General features: G+C 47.6%; 1 protein-coding gene across 1 annotated transcript in view; it reads right to left on the reverse strand.

The window, feature by feature from the left end:
- Positions 1 to 587: 587 nt before the first annotated feature.
- large1 (LARGE xylosyl- and glucuronyltransferase 1) overlaps positions 588 to 18,684 on the reverse strand; it is a 527,618-nt gene continuing 509,521 nt past the window's right edge. Inside the window, exons 12-16 of the mRNA XM_060840013.1 lie at positions 18,171 to 18,334; positions 12,752 to 13,030; positions 10,545 to 10,691; positions 6,808 to 7,003; positions 588 to 4,474 (exon numbers count right to left, since the gene is read on the reverse strand). Of these exons, the coding sequence (XP_060695996.1) occupies positions 4,277 to 4,474; positions 6,808 to 7,003; positions 10,545 to 10,691; positions 12,752 to 13,030; positions 18,171 to 18,334 (984 nt within the window). The 3' untranslated portion in view covers positions 588 to 4,276. The remainder of the gene's footprint in view (positions 4,475 to 6,807; positions 7,004 to 10,544; positions 10,692 to 12,751; positions 13,031 to 18,170; positions 18,335 to 18,684) is intronic.

Below are 18,684 nucleotides of genomic sequence, written 5' to 3' on the forward strand. Positions count from 1 at the left end.
TGCAGAGAAGGTTCATCAGGATGTTGCCTGGTCTCAAGGCCATTGGTTCTGAGGAAAGGTCAAAAAGACTAGGATTATTTTCACTGGACAAGATGGCGGCTGAGAGGAGACCTGATAGAGGTCTACAAAATTATAAGAGGCATTGATAGGGTGGATAGTCAGAGGCTTTTTCCCAGGGTGGACGTTTCAATTAGTTTTAAGGTTCCAGGTGAGGGGGGCGGGGGGGGGGGGGGGGGAAGTATAGGGAAGATGTGCGAGGGAAGATTTTCACACAGAAAGTGGTAGGAGCCTGGAATGCATTGCCAGAAGAGGTGGTGGAAGCAGGCACATTGGTGACATTTAAGAGACATCTGGATGGATAAGGAGGGAATAGAGGGATAAGGACTGAATATAGCAGAAGGTTTGTTTTGTAGTTTAGTTAGGGCATTTCTTGGAGGGCCGAAGGGTCTGTTCCTGTGCTGTATTTCTCTTTAGTTCTTTGTATACAGTTATTGAAAATGTGTGTTATTGAAAGAAAATCCTTACTTAAAAAGTAAGATGAACAGTTACGAGTTCCATGGATTTTTAAAAATATTTTTTATTTATTATTCTGTCACTTGCACAATGCCAAAGTCAGAAGACAGATCTGCCTTGTGCTGATTGACCATTTTTCTCAACAGTCATCCTGCCCATTGTGGTGAAGAGTGAAATTTGTTGTACAATGATTAGAAACAGCTCACCAATCCTGCAGGCCTTTGGCTGTCCTCCAATGGTGCTCCTAGCTGTCCAACCGTCCTCTAATGGGGCACTGTGCTGTCTGACTGTCCACCAATGGTGCTCCTAGTTGTCTGGTCCTCCTCTAATGGTACTCCTCATTGTCTGAGCTTCTCCGATGGAGCAAGGCCTTCTCTGACTATCCTCCAAAGTAATATCAGCTGCTTGTCCCCCAGTGGGGTATTAAGCTGTCTGACTGTCCTCCAATGGGGTACTTTTTTGTCTGACTATCTACCAATGGGGCACCTTGCTGTCCGACTATCAACCAATGGGGCACCTTGCTCTCCCACTATCCCTCAATGAGGCATTGTGCTGCTTATCCGTCCACCAATGGTTCTCCTAGCTGTCTGATCCTCCTCCAGTGGTGTTCCAGCTGTCCTGTTGTTCTTCAAATAAAAACTAAAACAACTGCAGATGTTGGAAATCAGAAACAGAAACAGAAATTGAAGGAAAAGCTCTGAAGGTCAGAGTTAATGTTTTGGGACCAGTAACCCTTTCTCAGAATGCTCTGCTTCTGTTCAATTTCTGTTTTTGCTTCACTGGTGCTTCTCGCTGGCTGACCCTCCTCCAATGGTGCAAGGCCTTCCCTAACTATCCTTCAGAGTAATACTAGCTGACTATCTTCCAATGGAGCACATAGTTGTCTGACTGTTCATCAATGGAGCATAGTGCTGTCTGACCCTCTTCCAATGGTACTCCTCGTTGCCTTTGACTATTCTCCAATGGCACTGCCTGCTGACTAACTCTCCTCCAATATTTATAATTTGCAACACCATCCTCCAATTGTTTTCCAAAGGTTTCAGTTTTCTTGTCATACGTTGAGCTGTTCAAAACCCCCCATTAGTGCTCCCAGTTCAACTCCAATAGTTCGATCAACAGCCCAGTGGCATTCCAAATGCTCCAACAGGTCCAGCACTCTTACTGCTCCACATAATTTCCAGGTTTACAGTTCAATAGCTCTGTGATGAAAACTATTGTCCAAATCCCAACGATGACAGTCACACTCCGAATAATTGAAGATGACCAACAGCGTATTATTAACCAGGCCAAAGAATCCTCTTCCTAAATAAACCTGCAGTCAGCTCACGGGATTTCAGAGTCTGACAGCGGCGCAATGGGGTTGAGTAACATTAACAACCTAACAGTTGAATCATTTGAACAGTACATCATACCCTCCAATTGGATTCTCAAGGGTTCAAGGATCCTCCACCATGTCCGATTGGGTTCCAGTATTTATTTCTCAAGCTCCATTGGTGCTCTAAATAGTCCTCAGTCCTGTGATTGTCCAGTCTATTACAATACTGTGCTCTGCTCAAAGCAACCTGAGGCTTATATTCCCTAACAATTAGACTACAGTTCTTCCATCACACTCTCCCTGAGGACAAAATAAACTTACAGAAGGGTGCAATTACTTTTTCTATTTGAAAAAAGAGTCACATTACTTTGAGAGACACCAAAAAAGGATTGATTTCTCTTTTTGTCATACTGGTCGTCTTCAAGAATATTTATCCATCGTTGGACAGGGCAAGGACCTCATGACAAACTCCACATCATCTGACGTGCCTCAGCAGTTTCCAAAGTATGACAAGGTTTCAAGTAAGAGCACATGGAAACTAAAATTTTGACCGTCTTTTTTAAACAGGATGGCTTCAACGGAAATCTATTGTGATGCAAGTGTCAGTTGCCGGGGGAAAGGTCACATTGAAAACTGCGCAGAGTGTCACTGGCACGTGGGACTGAGAGTTGGCCTGGTAGGTTACTGAATTAATTCTTTCCTTAATACATCATACGCAGTTTACATTATTATAAAATGCTCCCTCAGTTAGAGTGGAGTTCTTGCAGCGAGTCACGAGATAGATTTGGACGAAGGTGGTGGTTCAACCTTATTCCCTTGAATACCGATCTTACTATCTTTACGTAGCTACATCCCATGGGCTGCTTACATTATCGTAATGTTCCAAATCAATCACCCCTATTACTAGCAACCCTTCCCACTGGCTGATCTCGATCCACCTCCAGAGATCCATCCTAATTATGGCCTAGTCTCAATGAAATGATCCCAGCATGTCAGTGGAAGAGATGGTGGAAAGTTCATACTCTGGGGAGATTTCACGGAATTTGTCATTTTTAAAAATCCAAAACATTGTGCAGCTCTTCATTTTTCCAATCCTCGGCTCAGCCTTGACTCGAACGTCAAGCAGAGCTCTGCATCTTCCACGGTTTCGGTTTGACAGCTGACCCCACCCTGACCATGTCCCAGCAAATGGAGAAATATTTTGGCTTTAACCTCACAAAAAAAGCCCGCCAATTCATTTGATTCCAGTTGACCCCCAGCGAACTCAACAATGTCTCTCACCCCCCAGTGACTCTGGTACAAGGGCAACCCTTTCTTTGGATGGGATTTTCGATTTAGGTGTTATTCTCAGGGAGGATCTGCTTTGTTTCCTTTCACAGAAGTCAACACACACTTCGTGGCTGTGTTAAATTTATGCTTGAATTCTCAAAACCAACTCTGGTTATTGGAATCAGCTCAAACTCTCATCCCAACCCAAGCGACTCCGGCCGCTTCCTTGAGTTATTCAAACTCCAATGACCAGTGTCTGACCTTTGTAGTATGGCTTCCTCTCACCATTGATGTACCCCACCCTCCACAACATGATCCTCCCCTAGGGACCTCACTCTGAAAGATTTAACTCTGCTTCTTCCTCCCCAGATGCCACCAGCCCAACATTTTTCAGCCTTTTCTGTTTGCACCTCAGAGCTCCAGTATTTCGCTAATCTCTGGACCACCTTAACGGATGCACGGACATTTTGGACAGAACAAGATTTGGACTGCTCACTGCCTTGGGAAAGGGGTTGACCTTTCTTTTAGGAGCAGGGAAGCCTGGGCTCGACCCGTGAATTTGCCGCGGGCAGCTGGGGCGTCGTGGAATAGTGGCGGAGTGCCCTAACCTTGACAAAAGACCGTCATGGGAAACCAACATGGAGTAGCCTGGCGAGGCTGGTTGCTAAGTCACACCAACGCAGGAAAGGCACTGCTGTTCCCAGGGCTCTCTGCTGTGTCCCCTCCTGTTCTTGTTAATATTCCTGTTCGTAAGTGACAGTGTTGAGCTCTTGAAGGCTTGCACTCAAAAGGGTGGAGACCCTCTGAATAATCAGGGAGCAACGTTGTGGGGCACTGAACAATCCTGCCCTTCCATTTGGAAAAGGCTCGATGGCCAATAGGGACCTCCCTCAAGGGCAAGACAATAAGGTGGGGGAGTTGGGGGGGGTGTGGACCAGCATGGAGGCCTTTAAATAGCGAATGACAGGGATACTTTAACAGCGCCTAGGAGGACCCAAAGTAAGCTCTTGTAAGCACAACTCTTCCACCCAAATCCTGACAGACCGTTGGCGGGTACGCACGTGAATTTTGGTTTCGGTTTTTGCACGACACGCTGTACACAGCACCCCCACCCCATTTCACTCCTCGCGGCGGTGGCTGAGTGTTCACGTGGAGTCGGCTGAGGACAGCCTGAGGGTCTCAGCTGTTGTTTTCAGCAGTCAGGTATTTGAGAGCTGCAAACCCGTAGCGGCGAGACATGTCCTGCTGAAACTCCTCCTTCAGCGTCTTCAGGCAAATCCGATATTGCTTGTTGGAGCGGAATTTGGTGATGTCAAAGCTGGGGGCGTGAGGCATGTGGATCATGTAGGCGTTGGGGAGGACGATAAACTCATATTCCTGAAACACAGAGAGTTGGGGAGGTGGGGGGGGGGGGGGGGGGGGGGGGGGGGGGGGGGAAGAGGTGGAAAACATTTGATTAAATGGGTCTGTGCCATTAAAGGAGACTTTAACAATGGCTTTTTAAGCTTGATTGTGAAACCACGAGATGGAAGTTAAAGCATAGAATGCTCGTAAGGAGGAGTCAGACATGGTTCTTAGGATGAAAGGGATCGAAGAGCTTGGGGAGAAAACAGAGATAGGGCACTTAGTTGGATGATCAGCCATGCCAATATTGGGTAGCATGATGGCTCAGTGGTTAACACTGCTGTCTCAGAGCATCAGGGGCCCGGGTTCAATCCCCACCTCGGGTAACTATCCAGGTGGAGTTTGCACATTGTCTGCATGGGTTTACACCCACAGTTCAAATATGTGCTGGTTGAGTGGATTGGCTACAGTAATTGCAGGGCTATGGGGATAGTGTATGGGCTGGGTGGGATGCTGTTCACAGGGTTGGTATTGGGCTGAATGGCCTCTTACTGCACTGTAGAAATTCTATGAATCGTGCAGCAATCTCGAAGGGCTGAATAGCCTACTTCTGTTCTTATTTTCTATGTTTCCACGTCTGAACCCCGCTCAGAATAGTCTGGTGAGGGGAGGCTGCAACTGGGTCTGCAGACACCAGCTCATATTCCTTTCGTAGCTGGATGATCAGCACTTCAAACCCTGTGATGGTGTCCAGCTTAGAGGGATATGTCTGATGACTACAGGGAACCCCTTCTTTCACTCCCCCCCAACACAGTCCTCAAACTGCAGGAGGCTGCACAAAGGTCAAAAGCAGTGACAAAGGTAGCAGAAAAACATGTTTTAATGTGAAAGAGCCGCACTTGAGAGGGGAGTCAGATCTTAAAAGCTTGCTTCGTGCTGAGTACTGCCAACAGTCCAGCAGCTGCCCAAAGTTCAGGAATCTGCTCCCCTTCTTTTATTCACCTTCTCTCCTGCCAAATGCTGAGGTAGACTTCCTCAACAACACCGCCCAGTCCTCATGAATGACACATTACAGTGCTGCCAGGATTGTGGGTTAGAGATAATTCACATCCTAGTTTGCCTGACACTCCCTGGGAAGGGTCCAGCACTCAAAACCCTGTGTGCTTTATCTCCTTTGGTCCAGGGCACGTGAGGAGTATCCTAACACACTCCTTCTATAACAGCATCGCACTCCAAAAAAATCAACTTAACCGACTGTGAAGCACTTTGGGATTTCCTAAGATGGTGAAAGGTGCTACGAACAATCAACTCCCTCTTTGACATTCATCATGCACTGTCAGAGCTGTTGCCTTTGGTCAGAAAGTCGAACTGGGCTCTCGAGTGCGATAGGGTAGGCACAGAAGGAACTATGGTCCTATGGGGGCAGTACAGTGGCTCAGTGGTTATCTCTGCAACCTCTCAGTGCCAGGGACCCGGGTTCAATTCCAGTCTCGGGTGACTCTCTGTGTGGAGTTTGCACATTCTCCCTGTGTCTGTTTGGGTTTCCTTTGAATGCTCCGGTTTCCTCCCACAGTCCAAAGATGTGCAGGTCAGGTGAATTGGCCATGCTGAATTGTCCGTAGTGTTCAGGGATGTGTAGGTTACGTGCATTAGTCAGGGGTAAACAAAGAGTAATAGGGTCGGGGAATGAGTCTGGGTGGGTTACTCTTCGGAGGGTCGGTGTGGACTTGTTGGGCTAAAGGGCCTGTTTCCAGGGATTCTATGATTCTATTTTGAAGAAGTGCAGGGACTATCTCCTGGCGTTCTGATGCAGCTTTATCTATTGGTCAACCCACAACAGTCAATCAGATTATCCAGTCACGATCCCATTATTCCCACTTGTGCGTACATTGGCTGCCATGTTTCCTTTAGCAGTCACCGTACACTCCAAGAGCATTTCTTAGGCTGGACAGCCCTTCGTGGCATACTGAGACAGTGCCAGGTGCTATAGGAATGTAGGTCTTTCATTTGTCCAGCTCACTCTGGACTGTTTCCAAAGGAGAAACACAAATCAGACAATGAAGACTCCATTAATAGAATTCCAGATCTCTCCTGCTCCAATAGGGAGGGGAAGGCTCTCAACTGCATCATCTTGACAGAGACAAACCTCAAAGCTATTGAGGAATGGGGTTTTAAGGTGAAATCTCAGGTTGGGAGCAGTGGGTGACATTGAGGCAGAAGCTTGAGGTGGTGGATCAATCTAGCGACACTGGAAGCGTGCTGCACCTGTGAGCTAAAGAGTGACTTCCTCCAGTCTAAATAAGCATTTCATGCAATGAACAGGATGGCCCAGTATACCTAAAGAATGCTGGGATGGAATACCATACCTGTGCGTCCAGCTCCATGACATGTGCTACTTTATTCCAGCCAAACCCGACAAATCTCCTGTCGTACTCCGGGCAGTCGCGCCTTACTACAACATAAGGCTCAAAGTCCACCTCCCAATTGACGTGATAGGGGGTAGTGGCTGTCCGCCATTTGGCAAAGTTCGTCGGAGCGTGACCCTTGGTCCAAACATGATACCTACAGAGCACAAGATGGCAGTGAGTTGCAGACATTCTCTGTGCAAGTTCCAGTTTCCCCCACTGGGTGCCTTCAGCTGAATGGGATCTTCCTGCAATGGTCCAATTGTCATATGGTAGCACACAAGGATACTCCCTTCACCTTGTACTTCCCACTTTCACCTGAATTTTAGTTTACACTGTACACCAATCACACCATTTAGACAGGTTTGGATTGTTTAACATGAGAGGAGACAGATGAGGGGCACGTTTTTTGAGGGTGGTCCGCATGTGGAATGGACTTTCTGAGGAAGTGGTGGATGTGGGTACGATTGCAACATTTAAAAGACACTAGATAAGTACATGAACATGTGGAGGGATATAGACCAGAAGCAGGTGGGTGGGATTAGTTTGACTGAAGGGTCTGTTTCCATGCTATATGACTTTATGACTTCAAGTGCACATCAACTAGATACCACTTACTTAGGCCTCTTCTCACGTTCACTGAACCTTAATGAAGGATGAATGAGAGACAATGCACAGCCATCTCATCTCAAAATATATGTGAATGCACATGGTTCAGGCTTTATGACTGAGATGAAGGAATGGGTCATTTCAGTTATGGAAACACCATTGGCCGTGCTAAGAAATTATATCAATAACCAACCAACACATTCAGTGGCCATCATAAGAATAAGAAAAGGGTTTATTTTGGATGTTATTTGAGCTAAATTAGACACCATTTGTAATTGGCTCCAGCAGGGTATCTATGCTCAATAATTATGTCACCTCCTGCAACATAAGAATCTAAATCTAAATAACAAGGTACTGGAGAATCTAACAGAATGTTTGTTCCAGTGCCCCATTGGAGACAAACATTAGACTTCAGCTTTCAACACCAATCACAGAAAAACCATCTCCAACAATTAACCAGAAGGAAACAGTGAGGGGTTTCTGTTCCATCCACAGGCTACATCTCTCTCACAGTTGCTACTGATAGGCTCATGAAAATTTAATAAACCTCATGGCTATGGCTATTCTTCACTCCTGGAATTCAGTCGTGGCCCATCTCAATCCCGGACCTAAGAAGGGGCATGCACTGTATCCAGCCAGTACCTCAGCGATCAGTGACACGACACCTTCTCTCACCAAACTCAGGAGCAGTCAAAGGTCAGGAACAGAGTCTCATTTGCATATTCCCTCCTGCAGAATCAGTTATCAGGAGGCACCTTCGTGCCAAGGCAGCCATATGTCTGCCTGGTGCAGAGGGACTGGGGAGAGACAGGGAGGCCATAGGAGAGTGGAGAGAGACAGGGAGGGTGTAGGAGAGTGGGGGAGAGACAGGAAGGATGTACGGAGACTGGGGAGAGGCAGGGAGGATGTAGGAGAGTGGGGAGAGACAGAGAGGGTGTAGGAGAGTGGGGAGAGGCAGGGAGAGTGTAGGGAGACTGGGGAGAGGCAGGGAGGGTGTAGGGAGACTGGGGAGAGACAGGGAGGGTGTAGGGAGACTGGGGAGAGACAGGGAGGGTGCAGGAGAGTGGGGAGAGACAGGAAGGGTGTAGGGAGACTGTGGAGAGACAGGGAGGGTGTAGGGAGACTGTGGAGAGACAGGGAGGGTGTAGGGAGACTGGGGAGAGACAGGCAGGGTGTAGGGAGACTGGGGAGAGACAGGGAGGGTGTAGGGAGACTGGGGAGAGACAGGGAGGGTGTAGGGAGACTGGGGAGAGACAGGGAGGGTGCAGGGAGACTGGGGAGAGACAGGGAGGGTGTAGGGAGACTGGGGAGAGACAGGGAGGGTGTAGGGAGACTGGGGAGAGACAGGGAGGGTGTAGGAGATTGGGGAGAGACAGGGCGTATGCAGGGAGACTGGGGAGAGACAGGGAGGGTGTAGGGAGACTGGGGAGAGACAGGGAGGGTGTAGGGAGACTGGGGAGAGACAGGGCGTATGTAGGGAGACTGGGGAGAGACAGGGAGGGTGTAGGGAGACTGGGGAGAGACAGGGAGGGTGTAGGGAGACTGGGGAGAGACAGGGAGTGTGTAGGGAGACTGGGGAGAGACAGGGAGAGTGTAGGAGAGTGGGGAGAGACAGGGAGGGTGTAGGGAGACTGGGGAGAGACAGGGAGGGTGTAGGGAGACTGGGGAGAGGCAGGGAGGGTGTAGGGAGACTGGGGAGAGACAGGGAGGCTGTGGGGAGACTGGGGAGAGATAGGGAGGGTGTAGGGAGACTGGGGAGAGGTAGGGAGGGTGTAGGGAGACTGGGGAGAGACAGGGAGGGTGTAGGGAGACTGGGGAGAGATAGGGAGGGTGTAGGAGACTGGGGAGAGACAGGGAGGCTGTGGGGAGACTGGCTGACAGGAAATGTTCGTGTACATAGAGACTTGACTGTTCTTGTACACCAGTCACTGAAAGCAGGAACGCAGATGCAGCAAAAAGTGCAGAAAACAAATGACATGTTAGCCTTCATTTCAAGAAGGTTTGTGCATAGGTGGAAGGTTATATTGCTACAGCTGTATAGGGCCTCAGTGAGACCATACATGGAGTAAAACATGATGTTTCTCTCTCCTTAACCTAGGAAAAGATATACCTGCCATCGAAGGAGCAAAGGTTCACATGCGATGGCAGGTAAATCCCTAACGGCGATATGGATTAACTGCATCCCCTGGACTTTGGACAAATAAAATAGGATCGAACTGAAACATGGGAGATTGCGGCCAGACTGGACACATGGAGGATGTTTCCCCTGAACCAGAAGAAGGGACAACTCTTTCAGGAAACAGGGTAGTCCATTCCAGACTGAAATGAGGAAAATTAGGTGGTGGGGACTGGTGCTGAGGAATTCTCTCCCACAGAAGGCTGTGGAGGCCAAATCCTTGAGTTCTTAAGAAAGAGACAAATACATTTCTAGATGTTAAAGCTGTTGAGCAGTATGGGGAAAGAGCAGGAGGAAGACCTTGGGATATAGGACCGCCTCTGATCATGTGGAACGATGGAGGGGATTTGATGGGCTCAATGGCAAAGTGCTATTCCTATTTTCCATATTTCGGCATGGAGGAGACGTCAGGAAATGGGGCAGGGCAGTGTTGACAGATCGAGGGAGTCTTCAATGTGGGGAAGGCGAGCTGTAAAGTTGGGGAAACAGAAAAGGGCTGCAATGGGGCAGCGGAACCACATTTTTGGACTGGGAGCGACTCCTCCCACTCAAACATAGCCTTCAAGAGGGAGCTCTCAAGAAAGGAGGAATTTAATGCCCAGCTCCACAGGCATCTGCTTCTCCCTTGGAGGTCTCATAGAAAGCGACTGGAGTTGGGCCTTTTGACTGTTAAGCCGTTTGCAACCGGAGCAGAACCATCATCACCTAAGGCCCACGGTCTGACCATTTTCCAACAGGCATTTAGCATTGACCAGGGGCTGCCTATTCCAGTTGAGGTCCCTAGCCCAGTACTGAGGCCAGGGGCTGACGGCCATCTGAAATCAAGTGCAACAAAGTTTATACAAAGCACCTACGGACACAGTACATTGCAGGCATGAAGTTCGACACATGTTCCAGGAATGTCAGTCATTACCTAAAAGTGAAGAGTGTTCCCATGTCTAACATGGACAATAACTCCGCCTTCGATTTCGGGAAGGACAGACGATAGCGGAGAGTCTCAAATGCCGGCACTATCAGAGCCTTCTTAGTGTTGGCCATGTCCAGCTGCAGAACTGACTTTCTGTAAGAAAAGGTCACACACACAGTCATCAGAACCACAAATAATTCCGAGGACACGATATTCACCAGGGCACCGCGTGAGAGACACAAGCGAGAGGGGTCAGGCAGAGGGGAAACGGTGAAGAGAGAAAGCATGGGGAGAGAGGTGCACTGAAGGGGCAAAGAGAGAGAGAGAGGCAGAGGAGAGAGGGATAAATGCACACAAAAAGTAAGGGGAGATAAAGAGAGTGAGGGCTGTGAGGCAGAGAGGGGCTGTGTGGAAAAGGTGGAAACAGAGTGTGTGCAGGGGAGAGAGAGAGAGAGAGAGAGAGACACTGCGGGAGTGTCGGGGGATAGAGGGAGACAGAGGGAGTGTAGGGGAGAGAGGGAGTGTCAGGGGAGAGAGGGAGCCAGAGGGAGTGTCAGGGGAGCGATGGAGACAGAGGGAGTGTCAGGGGAGAGAGGGAGACTGAGGGAGTGTCAGGGGAGAGAGGGAGACTGAGGGAGTGTCAGGGGAGAGAGGGAGACACGTGGACAATGGGAGAAACATAAGGGAGTGTGGGGGAGAGGGGAGATAGAGGGAGTGGGGAGGCGAGATGGAGACTGAAGGAGGAGAGGGAACTGGCACCGACAGGGAAGAGCGAGAGATAGATTGGGTGTAGAGGAGAGAGGGAGACAGGGATGATGGAGTAAAGAGGAATAAAAGTGAGTGCAGACAGGAAGCTGCAATAGTAGAGGAGAGAGGACAAAAGGTGAGAGAAATTAAGATAAGTGTAAGTGAAGGCACAGGCAGCAAGGCATTGCAATGTCGTGGGCAAGGGACTGAACAGTCTGAGAGGTCTTTAAAATTTCAGGGAGACTCAAAATTTATTTTGTAAGAACTGATGACTAATTCAATACATCATGTAACTAGTCTTCCATTCCTCACTTGGATAAAATATACCTGAAAAAGAGTGGAGAGGTGACAAAAAAAAATGATTGACGATATATTATTGATGATTTTCCCAGCAGTTACAGTACTGACATATTCCTGTAGGTGCTGCTGTTGGTCCATTGAACAGCACTGCGCCGAGGAGAATATGTCCCCCTTGATCTGAGGTCTGACCTTAATGGAGAGAGTTCTTGTGGCACAGTGACAGTGATTCTACCTCTGAGCTTGGAGACCCAGGTCCGCGTCCCAGCTGCCCTGGAGACGTGTCACAACTTTATTGTGCACGTTGGTGAACAAGGATGGGGTTAAATTAAAACGCCACAGCTTTATCAAAAGGCTTTCTGAGTTTACCTTTTGAGAAAGCAATGTTGGAACAGGAAAATCTGGAGGGTGTCACTAGGGTGTCTAAAAAAGTCTGAGGGTTAGCAAGAAGTATGAACAGGTAAGGGAGACAAAATGGGTGACAACCACCAGTTGGCTGTTTATATCCCTCTGTGACAGGGAAGAATTGAGAGAGGGAGAATGGCAAAAGTGTGTGAGAAAGAGCAAGTTGTAAGCTGGGTCAGAACGCAGGCAAGTGGGAGGTCAGACACAACAGTCAGCAGGCTGGTCTGATGCCATTCCTTTGGCATAGGTGTGAGCCAATGCCACAGACTGAAAGACCAGCAGTGGCTGCATCGCACCACTCTGCCGTTGTTTCTCTTATCAGTTACCCCTCAGATAAGCAATAACTGAGCAATTCCCAAAAGACTCATCTCAGCTGAAGTCCACTACTGTGCCCTGCTCTGCTATTCATCTTAGGAAAGATACACAGGCAATGCAGAAACACTGAGAAAGAGCTGCAGGTCATTCTGCTATAACATGCTTTGTCAATGAAAATTCACTGTTACGACTGACGAATTGGGGATACTGTTTCTAAAGCGCAAACTCTTAAAATATATGTTGGCTGTAACGCGATTAGATCACCGACACTTTAAGCGCTATTTCTAAAGTGCAATTCTTCTAAGATGCAGGCTTGCACAAGAACGCACCCATCACGTTATAGAAGCACTGACTGTACAAGAACACAGTGATTCTACTGATCTGAAGGGTAGCAAGGTGACAACTGTAGCCCTACCACAGACATAGACTACACAACTCCATCTCATTACCTCAGGTACTCATAGAGACCGTACATAGGGAGGAAGTCAATATCGGACAGGAACATGTAGGGTGTGTTAACGTGTTTCATGGCGATGTTCCGCAACAGGTTGACAGGATAGAATTGTCCTTCCTTGTAGACGATGTGGTACCCAACGTTGCTCCTGCTCATCAGGACCTCTGAACCTTGGGCGTAGCGGAGGAATTGTTGGGCCTCAGCATCGGACAGGTACAGCGCAAGACTAATAGGCCCCTCCCAATGCTTGCAGATAGCCTCCAACATCTGCAGCCTGTGGGAAGAGCAACATTCATTAGTAGCAAGCAGTTGCAAGCAGGGAATACAATGGGAGATGTCAGGATTAATACAAGAAGTGGTACAATTGCATTGGGAGAGCCGAAAGTCCATTAAACACACATTTTTGCAATTTCATCTGTTGAACAATTATTAAATATCATTCTTCACCACAGGGAAAGCGCATTATATTCCTGACATTCTTGCAAAACCAAGAATGAAATTTCTAAAATTAGTCAATGCAGTATTAGACAAAACAGTGGGAAATTGTCCATCTTCAGTCCCATGACCTGGTAGTTCCCACTCCAGGGTTTTTAATAAAAAGTGGGTGAAAAATTTTCAGAACCTTTAGCAGTAATCATCCATTTCTCTCTCTCTTGATTGAGGGATTGTCTCTGCAAATTGGAAGATTGCAAACGTAATTCCATTACATTGAAGAACTGTGAGAGGGAGAAGCCAGGAAAATGTAGACCTGTTAGTCTTGCATCTGTTATTGGAATCTATAAATAAAGACAGAGCGACTGAGCACTTAGAGAAATTTGAGCTGATTAGAGAGATGGATTTGTAAAGGCTAAGTCATGGCCAATGAACCTAATTGAATTTTCTCAGGACGCAACTGCAGCATGTGAAGTATTTTATAATACACTTCCAGAAGGCATTCAACAAGGTTCCACACAAAAGGCTGCAAGCGAATGGAATTGAATTTGGATTCTTAACCAGGTTAGGCAATTGGTTTAGTGATAAAGAATAGGGAATGGCTACGTACTTGAAATCAAAGGAAGAGACTAATGGCGTCCCAGAAAGATTTGTGTCAGGGCCACAATTATTCACCATAATTACTTACAACAGATTATAGGAGAAAGTGAGGACTGCAGATGCTGGAGATCAGAGCTGAAAATGTGTTGCTGGAAAAGCGCAGCAGGTCAGGCAGCATCCAAGGAACAGGAAATTCGACGTTTCGGGCATAAGCCCTTCTTCAGGAATGAGGAAAGTGTGACCAGCAGGCTAAGATAAAAGGTAGGGAGGAGGGACTTGGGGGAGGGGCGTTGGAGATGCGATAGGTGGAAGGAGGTTAAGGTGAGGGTGATAGGCTGGAGTGGGGTGGGGGCGGAGAGGTCAGGAAGAAAATTGCAGGTTAGGAGGGCGGTGCTGAGTTTGAGGGATTTGACTGAGACAAGGTGGGGGGAGGGGAAAAGAGGAAACTGGAGAAATCTGAGTTCATCCCTTGTGGTTGGAGGGTTCCCAGGCGGAAGATGAGGCGCTTTTCCTCTAACTGTCGAGTTGCTATGGTCTGGCGATGGAGGAGTCCAAGGACCTGCATGTCCTCGGTGGAGTGGGAGGGAGAGTTAAAGTGTTGAGCCACGGGGTGGTTGGGTTGGTTGGTCCGGGTGTCCCAGAGGTGTTCTCTTAAACGTTCCGCAACTGGGCGGCCTGTCTCCCCAATATAGAGGAGGCCACATCGGGTGCAGCGGATGCAATAGATGATGTGTGTGGAGGTGCAGGTGAATTTGTGCTGGATATGGAAGGATCCCTTTGGGCCTTGGAGAGAAGTAAGGGAGGAGGTGTGGCCGCAACTATAACAGATTATAGCCATATCTCCAAGTTTGAAAATGACACAATGGTTGAGAGTGTGGCACTGGATAAGCACAGCTGGTCAGGCAGCATCCGAGGAGCAGAAGAATCGATGTTTCAGGCATAAGCTCTTCATCAGGAATGGGACTTGGGGGCTGACAGATAAATGGGAGGGGAATGGGGATGGAGCTTGGGGGGAAGGTAGCTGGTAGAGGAAGGTGGGGGAGAAGATGATAGGTCGGAGAGGAGGGTGGAGCGGATAGGTGGGAAAGACGATGGACAGGTCAAGAGGGCGATGCTGAGTTGGAGGCTTGGGACTGGGGTAATGTGGGAGGAGGGGAAATGAGGAAACTGGTGAAAGCCTAGTTGATTTCAAAGAAACAATGCTGGGTGTTATGTTAAAGAGTGGAACACAAGATTACAAAGACAGTGACTGACTGAGTGGGAAAAACCATGACAATTACCTTTACACACAAACAAGTCCATTTTGGACCTAGATAAAGGAGGATTTAAGAATGTTATATCTGACGAAAAATTAGAAACAGTGGAGGTGCAATGGAATTTAGATTCCACATGCACAGATCATTAAATGTATTTGTCAGGTACAAAACAAAATCAAAAAAGCAAATTAATTGTTCACCTGTATATCTAAAAAGTTAGAGCATAATGTGAACAAAGTTTTCCAATAGCTGTACAAATCACAAGGACTATATAGTGGGCACTGGGCTTATTTTTTGCTAGAATCCCTACAGTGTGGAAACAGACCCTTTGGCCCAACAAGTGTACACCGACCCTCTGAAGAGTAACCCTAAATTTAACCCCTGACAAATGAACCTAACCTACACATCCCTGAACACTATGGGGCAATTTAGCATGGCCAATTCACCCAGTCTGCACATCTTTGGACTGTGGGAGGAAACCCATGCAGACACAGAGAGAACGTGCAAACTCCACACAGACAGTCGCCTGAGGCTGGAATCGAACCCAGGTCTCTGGTGCTGTGAGGCAGCAGTGCTAACCACTGAGCCACCATGCTGCCCCACTGTATCCTTGAAAGGAATAGCGGGCAGATATTACATGCTCAGAGGGTTACATTTTGAACTAATTTCCCCTAGACCTAGATTCCTCAACCTTCTCTCAGCAACCCCTGGTCAAGCTCACTCAGAATCACTCACATTTCAATAAGATTGACTCTTGTTCTTCTTAACTCTGAAGGATATGGGGCCAAACTGTTCAACCTTCCATTGTGCACAGGAAACAGCAACTTTCTCCAACCTGTTGATACTTCTAGCACTTTTTCTTCTCAGAAATAGGTAATACTTTGTTGTGGAGCAAGTGAGGACTGCAGATGCTGGAGATCAGAGCTGAAAATGTGTTGCTGGAAAAGTGCAGGAATCTGAAGAAGGGCTCATGCCCGAAACGTCGATTCTCCTGCTCCTTGGATGCTGCCTGACCTGCTGCGCTTTTCCAGCAACACATTTTCAATACTTTGTTGTGGGCCAATTAAACCTGTCCAATCCTCTGTCGGCAGAGTGGGGTTGCAGTTTGTACTGAGCACACAGTTCAGAAACTGGGCAAAAGGTCCCTGATTAGGAGCAGCTTTCCCATTCCCCAAGGGCCGAGTGCTGTGAAAGCACTCCTACATACAGGAGACTTTACTCCTTTGTACCATGACAGAATGCAAGCTAACGATCCTGTCAGCAGTTGAGTTTGGGATGGGACAGGACTGTGTGTGTGTGTGTGTGTGTGTGTGTGTGTGTGTGTGTGTGTGTGTGTGTGTGTGTGTGTGTGTGTGTGTGTGTGTGTGTGTGTGTATGGGGGGGGGGGGAAACAAAACCCACAAGAATCTATAAATGAGTTGGGTCAAGATTACAGTAGTGCTGGAAAAGCACAGCAGGTCAGGCAGCATCCAAGGAGCAGGAAAATCAACATTTTGGGCAAAAGCCTTTCATCAGGAATGCACAATGTGAACTACAACTCTAGTGCTGTGTCCAGTTCTTTTGGAAAGGATGTGAGGGCCCCAGAGAAGCTGCACAGGATGTTTAGGAGAATGGTTCAAGTGATGTAGGGTTTTAGATACAAAGTTAGGTGACCTACTAACCTGGGGTTATTTCCTTGGAGCGAAGGAGGTCCCAGGACAATTTGATAGAAGTGAAGGTGGGGTTATGCACATCGGCAGGAAGAGTGGTGGAGCTGAACATTATTTAAATGCTGAAAGACTACAGAAAGCTACAGAACAGAGGGATCTTGGAGCCCTTGTCCATCGTAAAAAGCTAGCATCCAAGTTCAGAGGGTAATAGGAAAGGTAAACACAATGTTGGCCTTTACTTCAAAGGAAATAGAGGTCTCGTGAATATTATACAAGGTGCTAGTCAGATCACAGCTGGAATACTGTGAACAGTTTTGGCCTTTTATCGAATGAAAGATGTACTGGCATTGGGAACGGTCCAGAGAAGACTCTCTTGACCAATACCTGGTATGAAGGCACTATCGTTTAAGGAGAGGTTCAGTAGGTTGGGCCTGTACTCACCGGGATTTAGCAAAATGAGATATGACCTTATTGAAACATAAAAGACTATTTAGAGACTTGACAGGGTAGATGCGGAAAGGTTGTCTCCCCTTGTGGGAGAGTTCAGGACTAGAGGGCATCATCTCGGGAAAAAAGGTGACAGAGATGAGCAAGAATTGCTTCTCACAGAGGATAGTGAATATGTAGAGTGCTGTAGCACAGAGAGCTGTTGAGGCTGGCTCATTAAGTATATTCAAGGCTGAAATAGACAGAATTTTAATCAGGAAGGGAATCAAGAGTTATGGGTAAAGACAGGAAAGTCGAGTTGAGGATTACCTAATTGATCTCATTGAACAGTAGACCAAACTTGATGGGCCAAATGACCTATTGCTGCTCCCATGTTTTGTAATCCTGTGACAGGTTTAGTTAAGGAAGACGCAGAAAAATTGTCTGCTTTAGCTCATGGTGTAAGGACCAAAGGACTCAGAGTTTAGGATCTGGGCGAGAGGAGAGAGGGCCTCTAAAGGGAACTGTTTTGCACAGCAAGTGATTAGATTAGATTAGATTAGATTAGATTACTTACAGTGTGGAAACAGGCCCTTCGGCCCTACAAGTCCACACCGACCCACCGAAGCGCAACCCACCCATACCCCTACCACCGTGCCGCCCACAAATGATGATGTAGAACACTCTGCCAACAGGGACAGCAGTAGAGATGATGAATACTCTCAAACAAAATTTGAGGAAAATAAAATTGCAGGCCTATGGGAATAGAGCAAGGGAATTGGATTGACTGGATTAGTCCTCAGAGGGCTAGCAGGGACCTGGAGGGGGGAATGGCCTCTTTCTGTGCTGTCATGACTCGATGAATTTTAGGACTGGTTAAAGACAGGTGAATGTAAGGGGCATATGGGTGAATTGTTGACGCAGTTTTGTTGTCATTGAGAAATGAGGTGGCAATCAGTGTTGTAAGGACAATACTCAAGAAACTGGAATTTGCTCTCTTTTCCACCATTAATACGCTTCAACAGAACAAGATAGGAGCGAGTGTTCTGACCTGTCCATTGAGAGCTGAGCCACCAGAGTAACCTCAGTGTTCTCAGCAGAAAGCTCAAACTCGTAGTGCAAGAAATAGAGATGAGTGCGATGGACAGTGAATCGTTCCCTTCGGAATTCATAGCAGGGGTCATCCTCATCCAGTTCCAACAACTGCTTCTGAAGCTGAAAGACAGAGAAGGGATGAACACTAAGACTAAAGGTAAAATAAGAGAAATGCTTTTCCTGGCAGGACACTCACTCAACCAGAGATTCCACAGCCACTGGAAGTGCTGGGCCTCTTCCAACCCGCCCCCCCTCCCCCTCACATATGGCAAAGGTCACATTCGAGGGATGCTATCTGTACCATGTGCCTTCTCAGGCATTCTCTCTCTCACATCATAGTTTCGATCACATTGCCATACCAGAGACACTTACTTTGTTTAGTTTTAATCGCAAACAGCATGACGCGGCAAGCATTATTTCCAAAATCTCTTTCAGAGGATTTGGGCAATACTGACATCCCTGAGGGCCCT

Source organism: Hemiscyllium ocellatum, chromosome 19 (genome assembly GCF_020745735.1).
Source record: "Hemiscyllium ocellatum isolate sHemOce1 chromosome 19, sHemOce1.pat.X.cur, whole genome shotgun sequence".
In the NCBI taxonomy this organism is placed as follows: Eukaryota; Metazoa; Chordata; class Chondrichthyes; order Orectolobiformes; family Hemiscylliidae; genus Hemiscyllium; species Hemiscyllium ocellatum.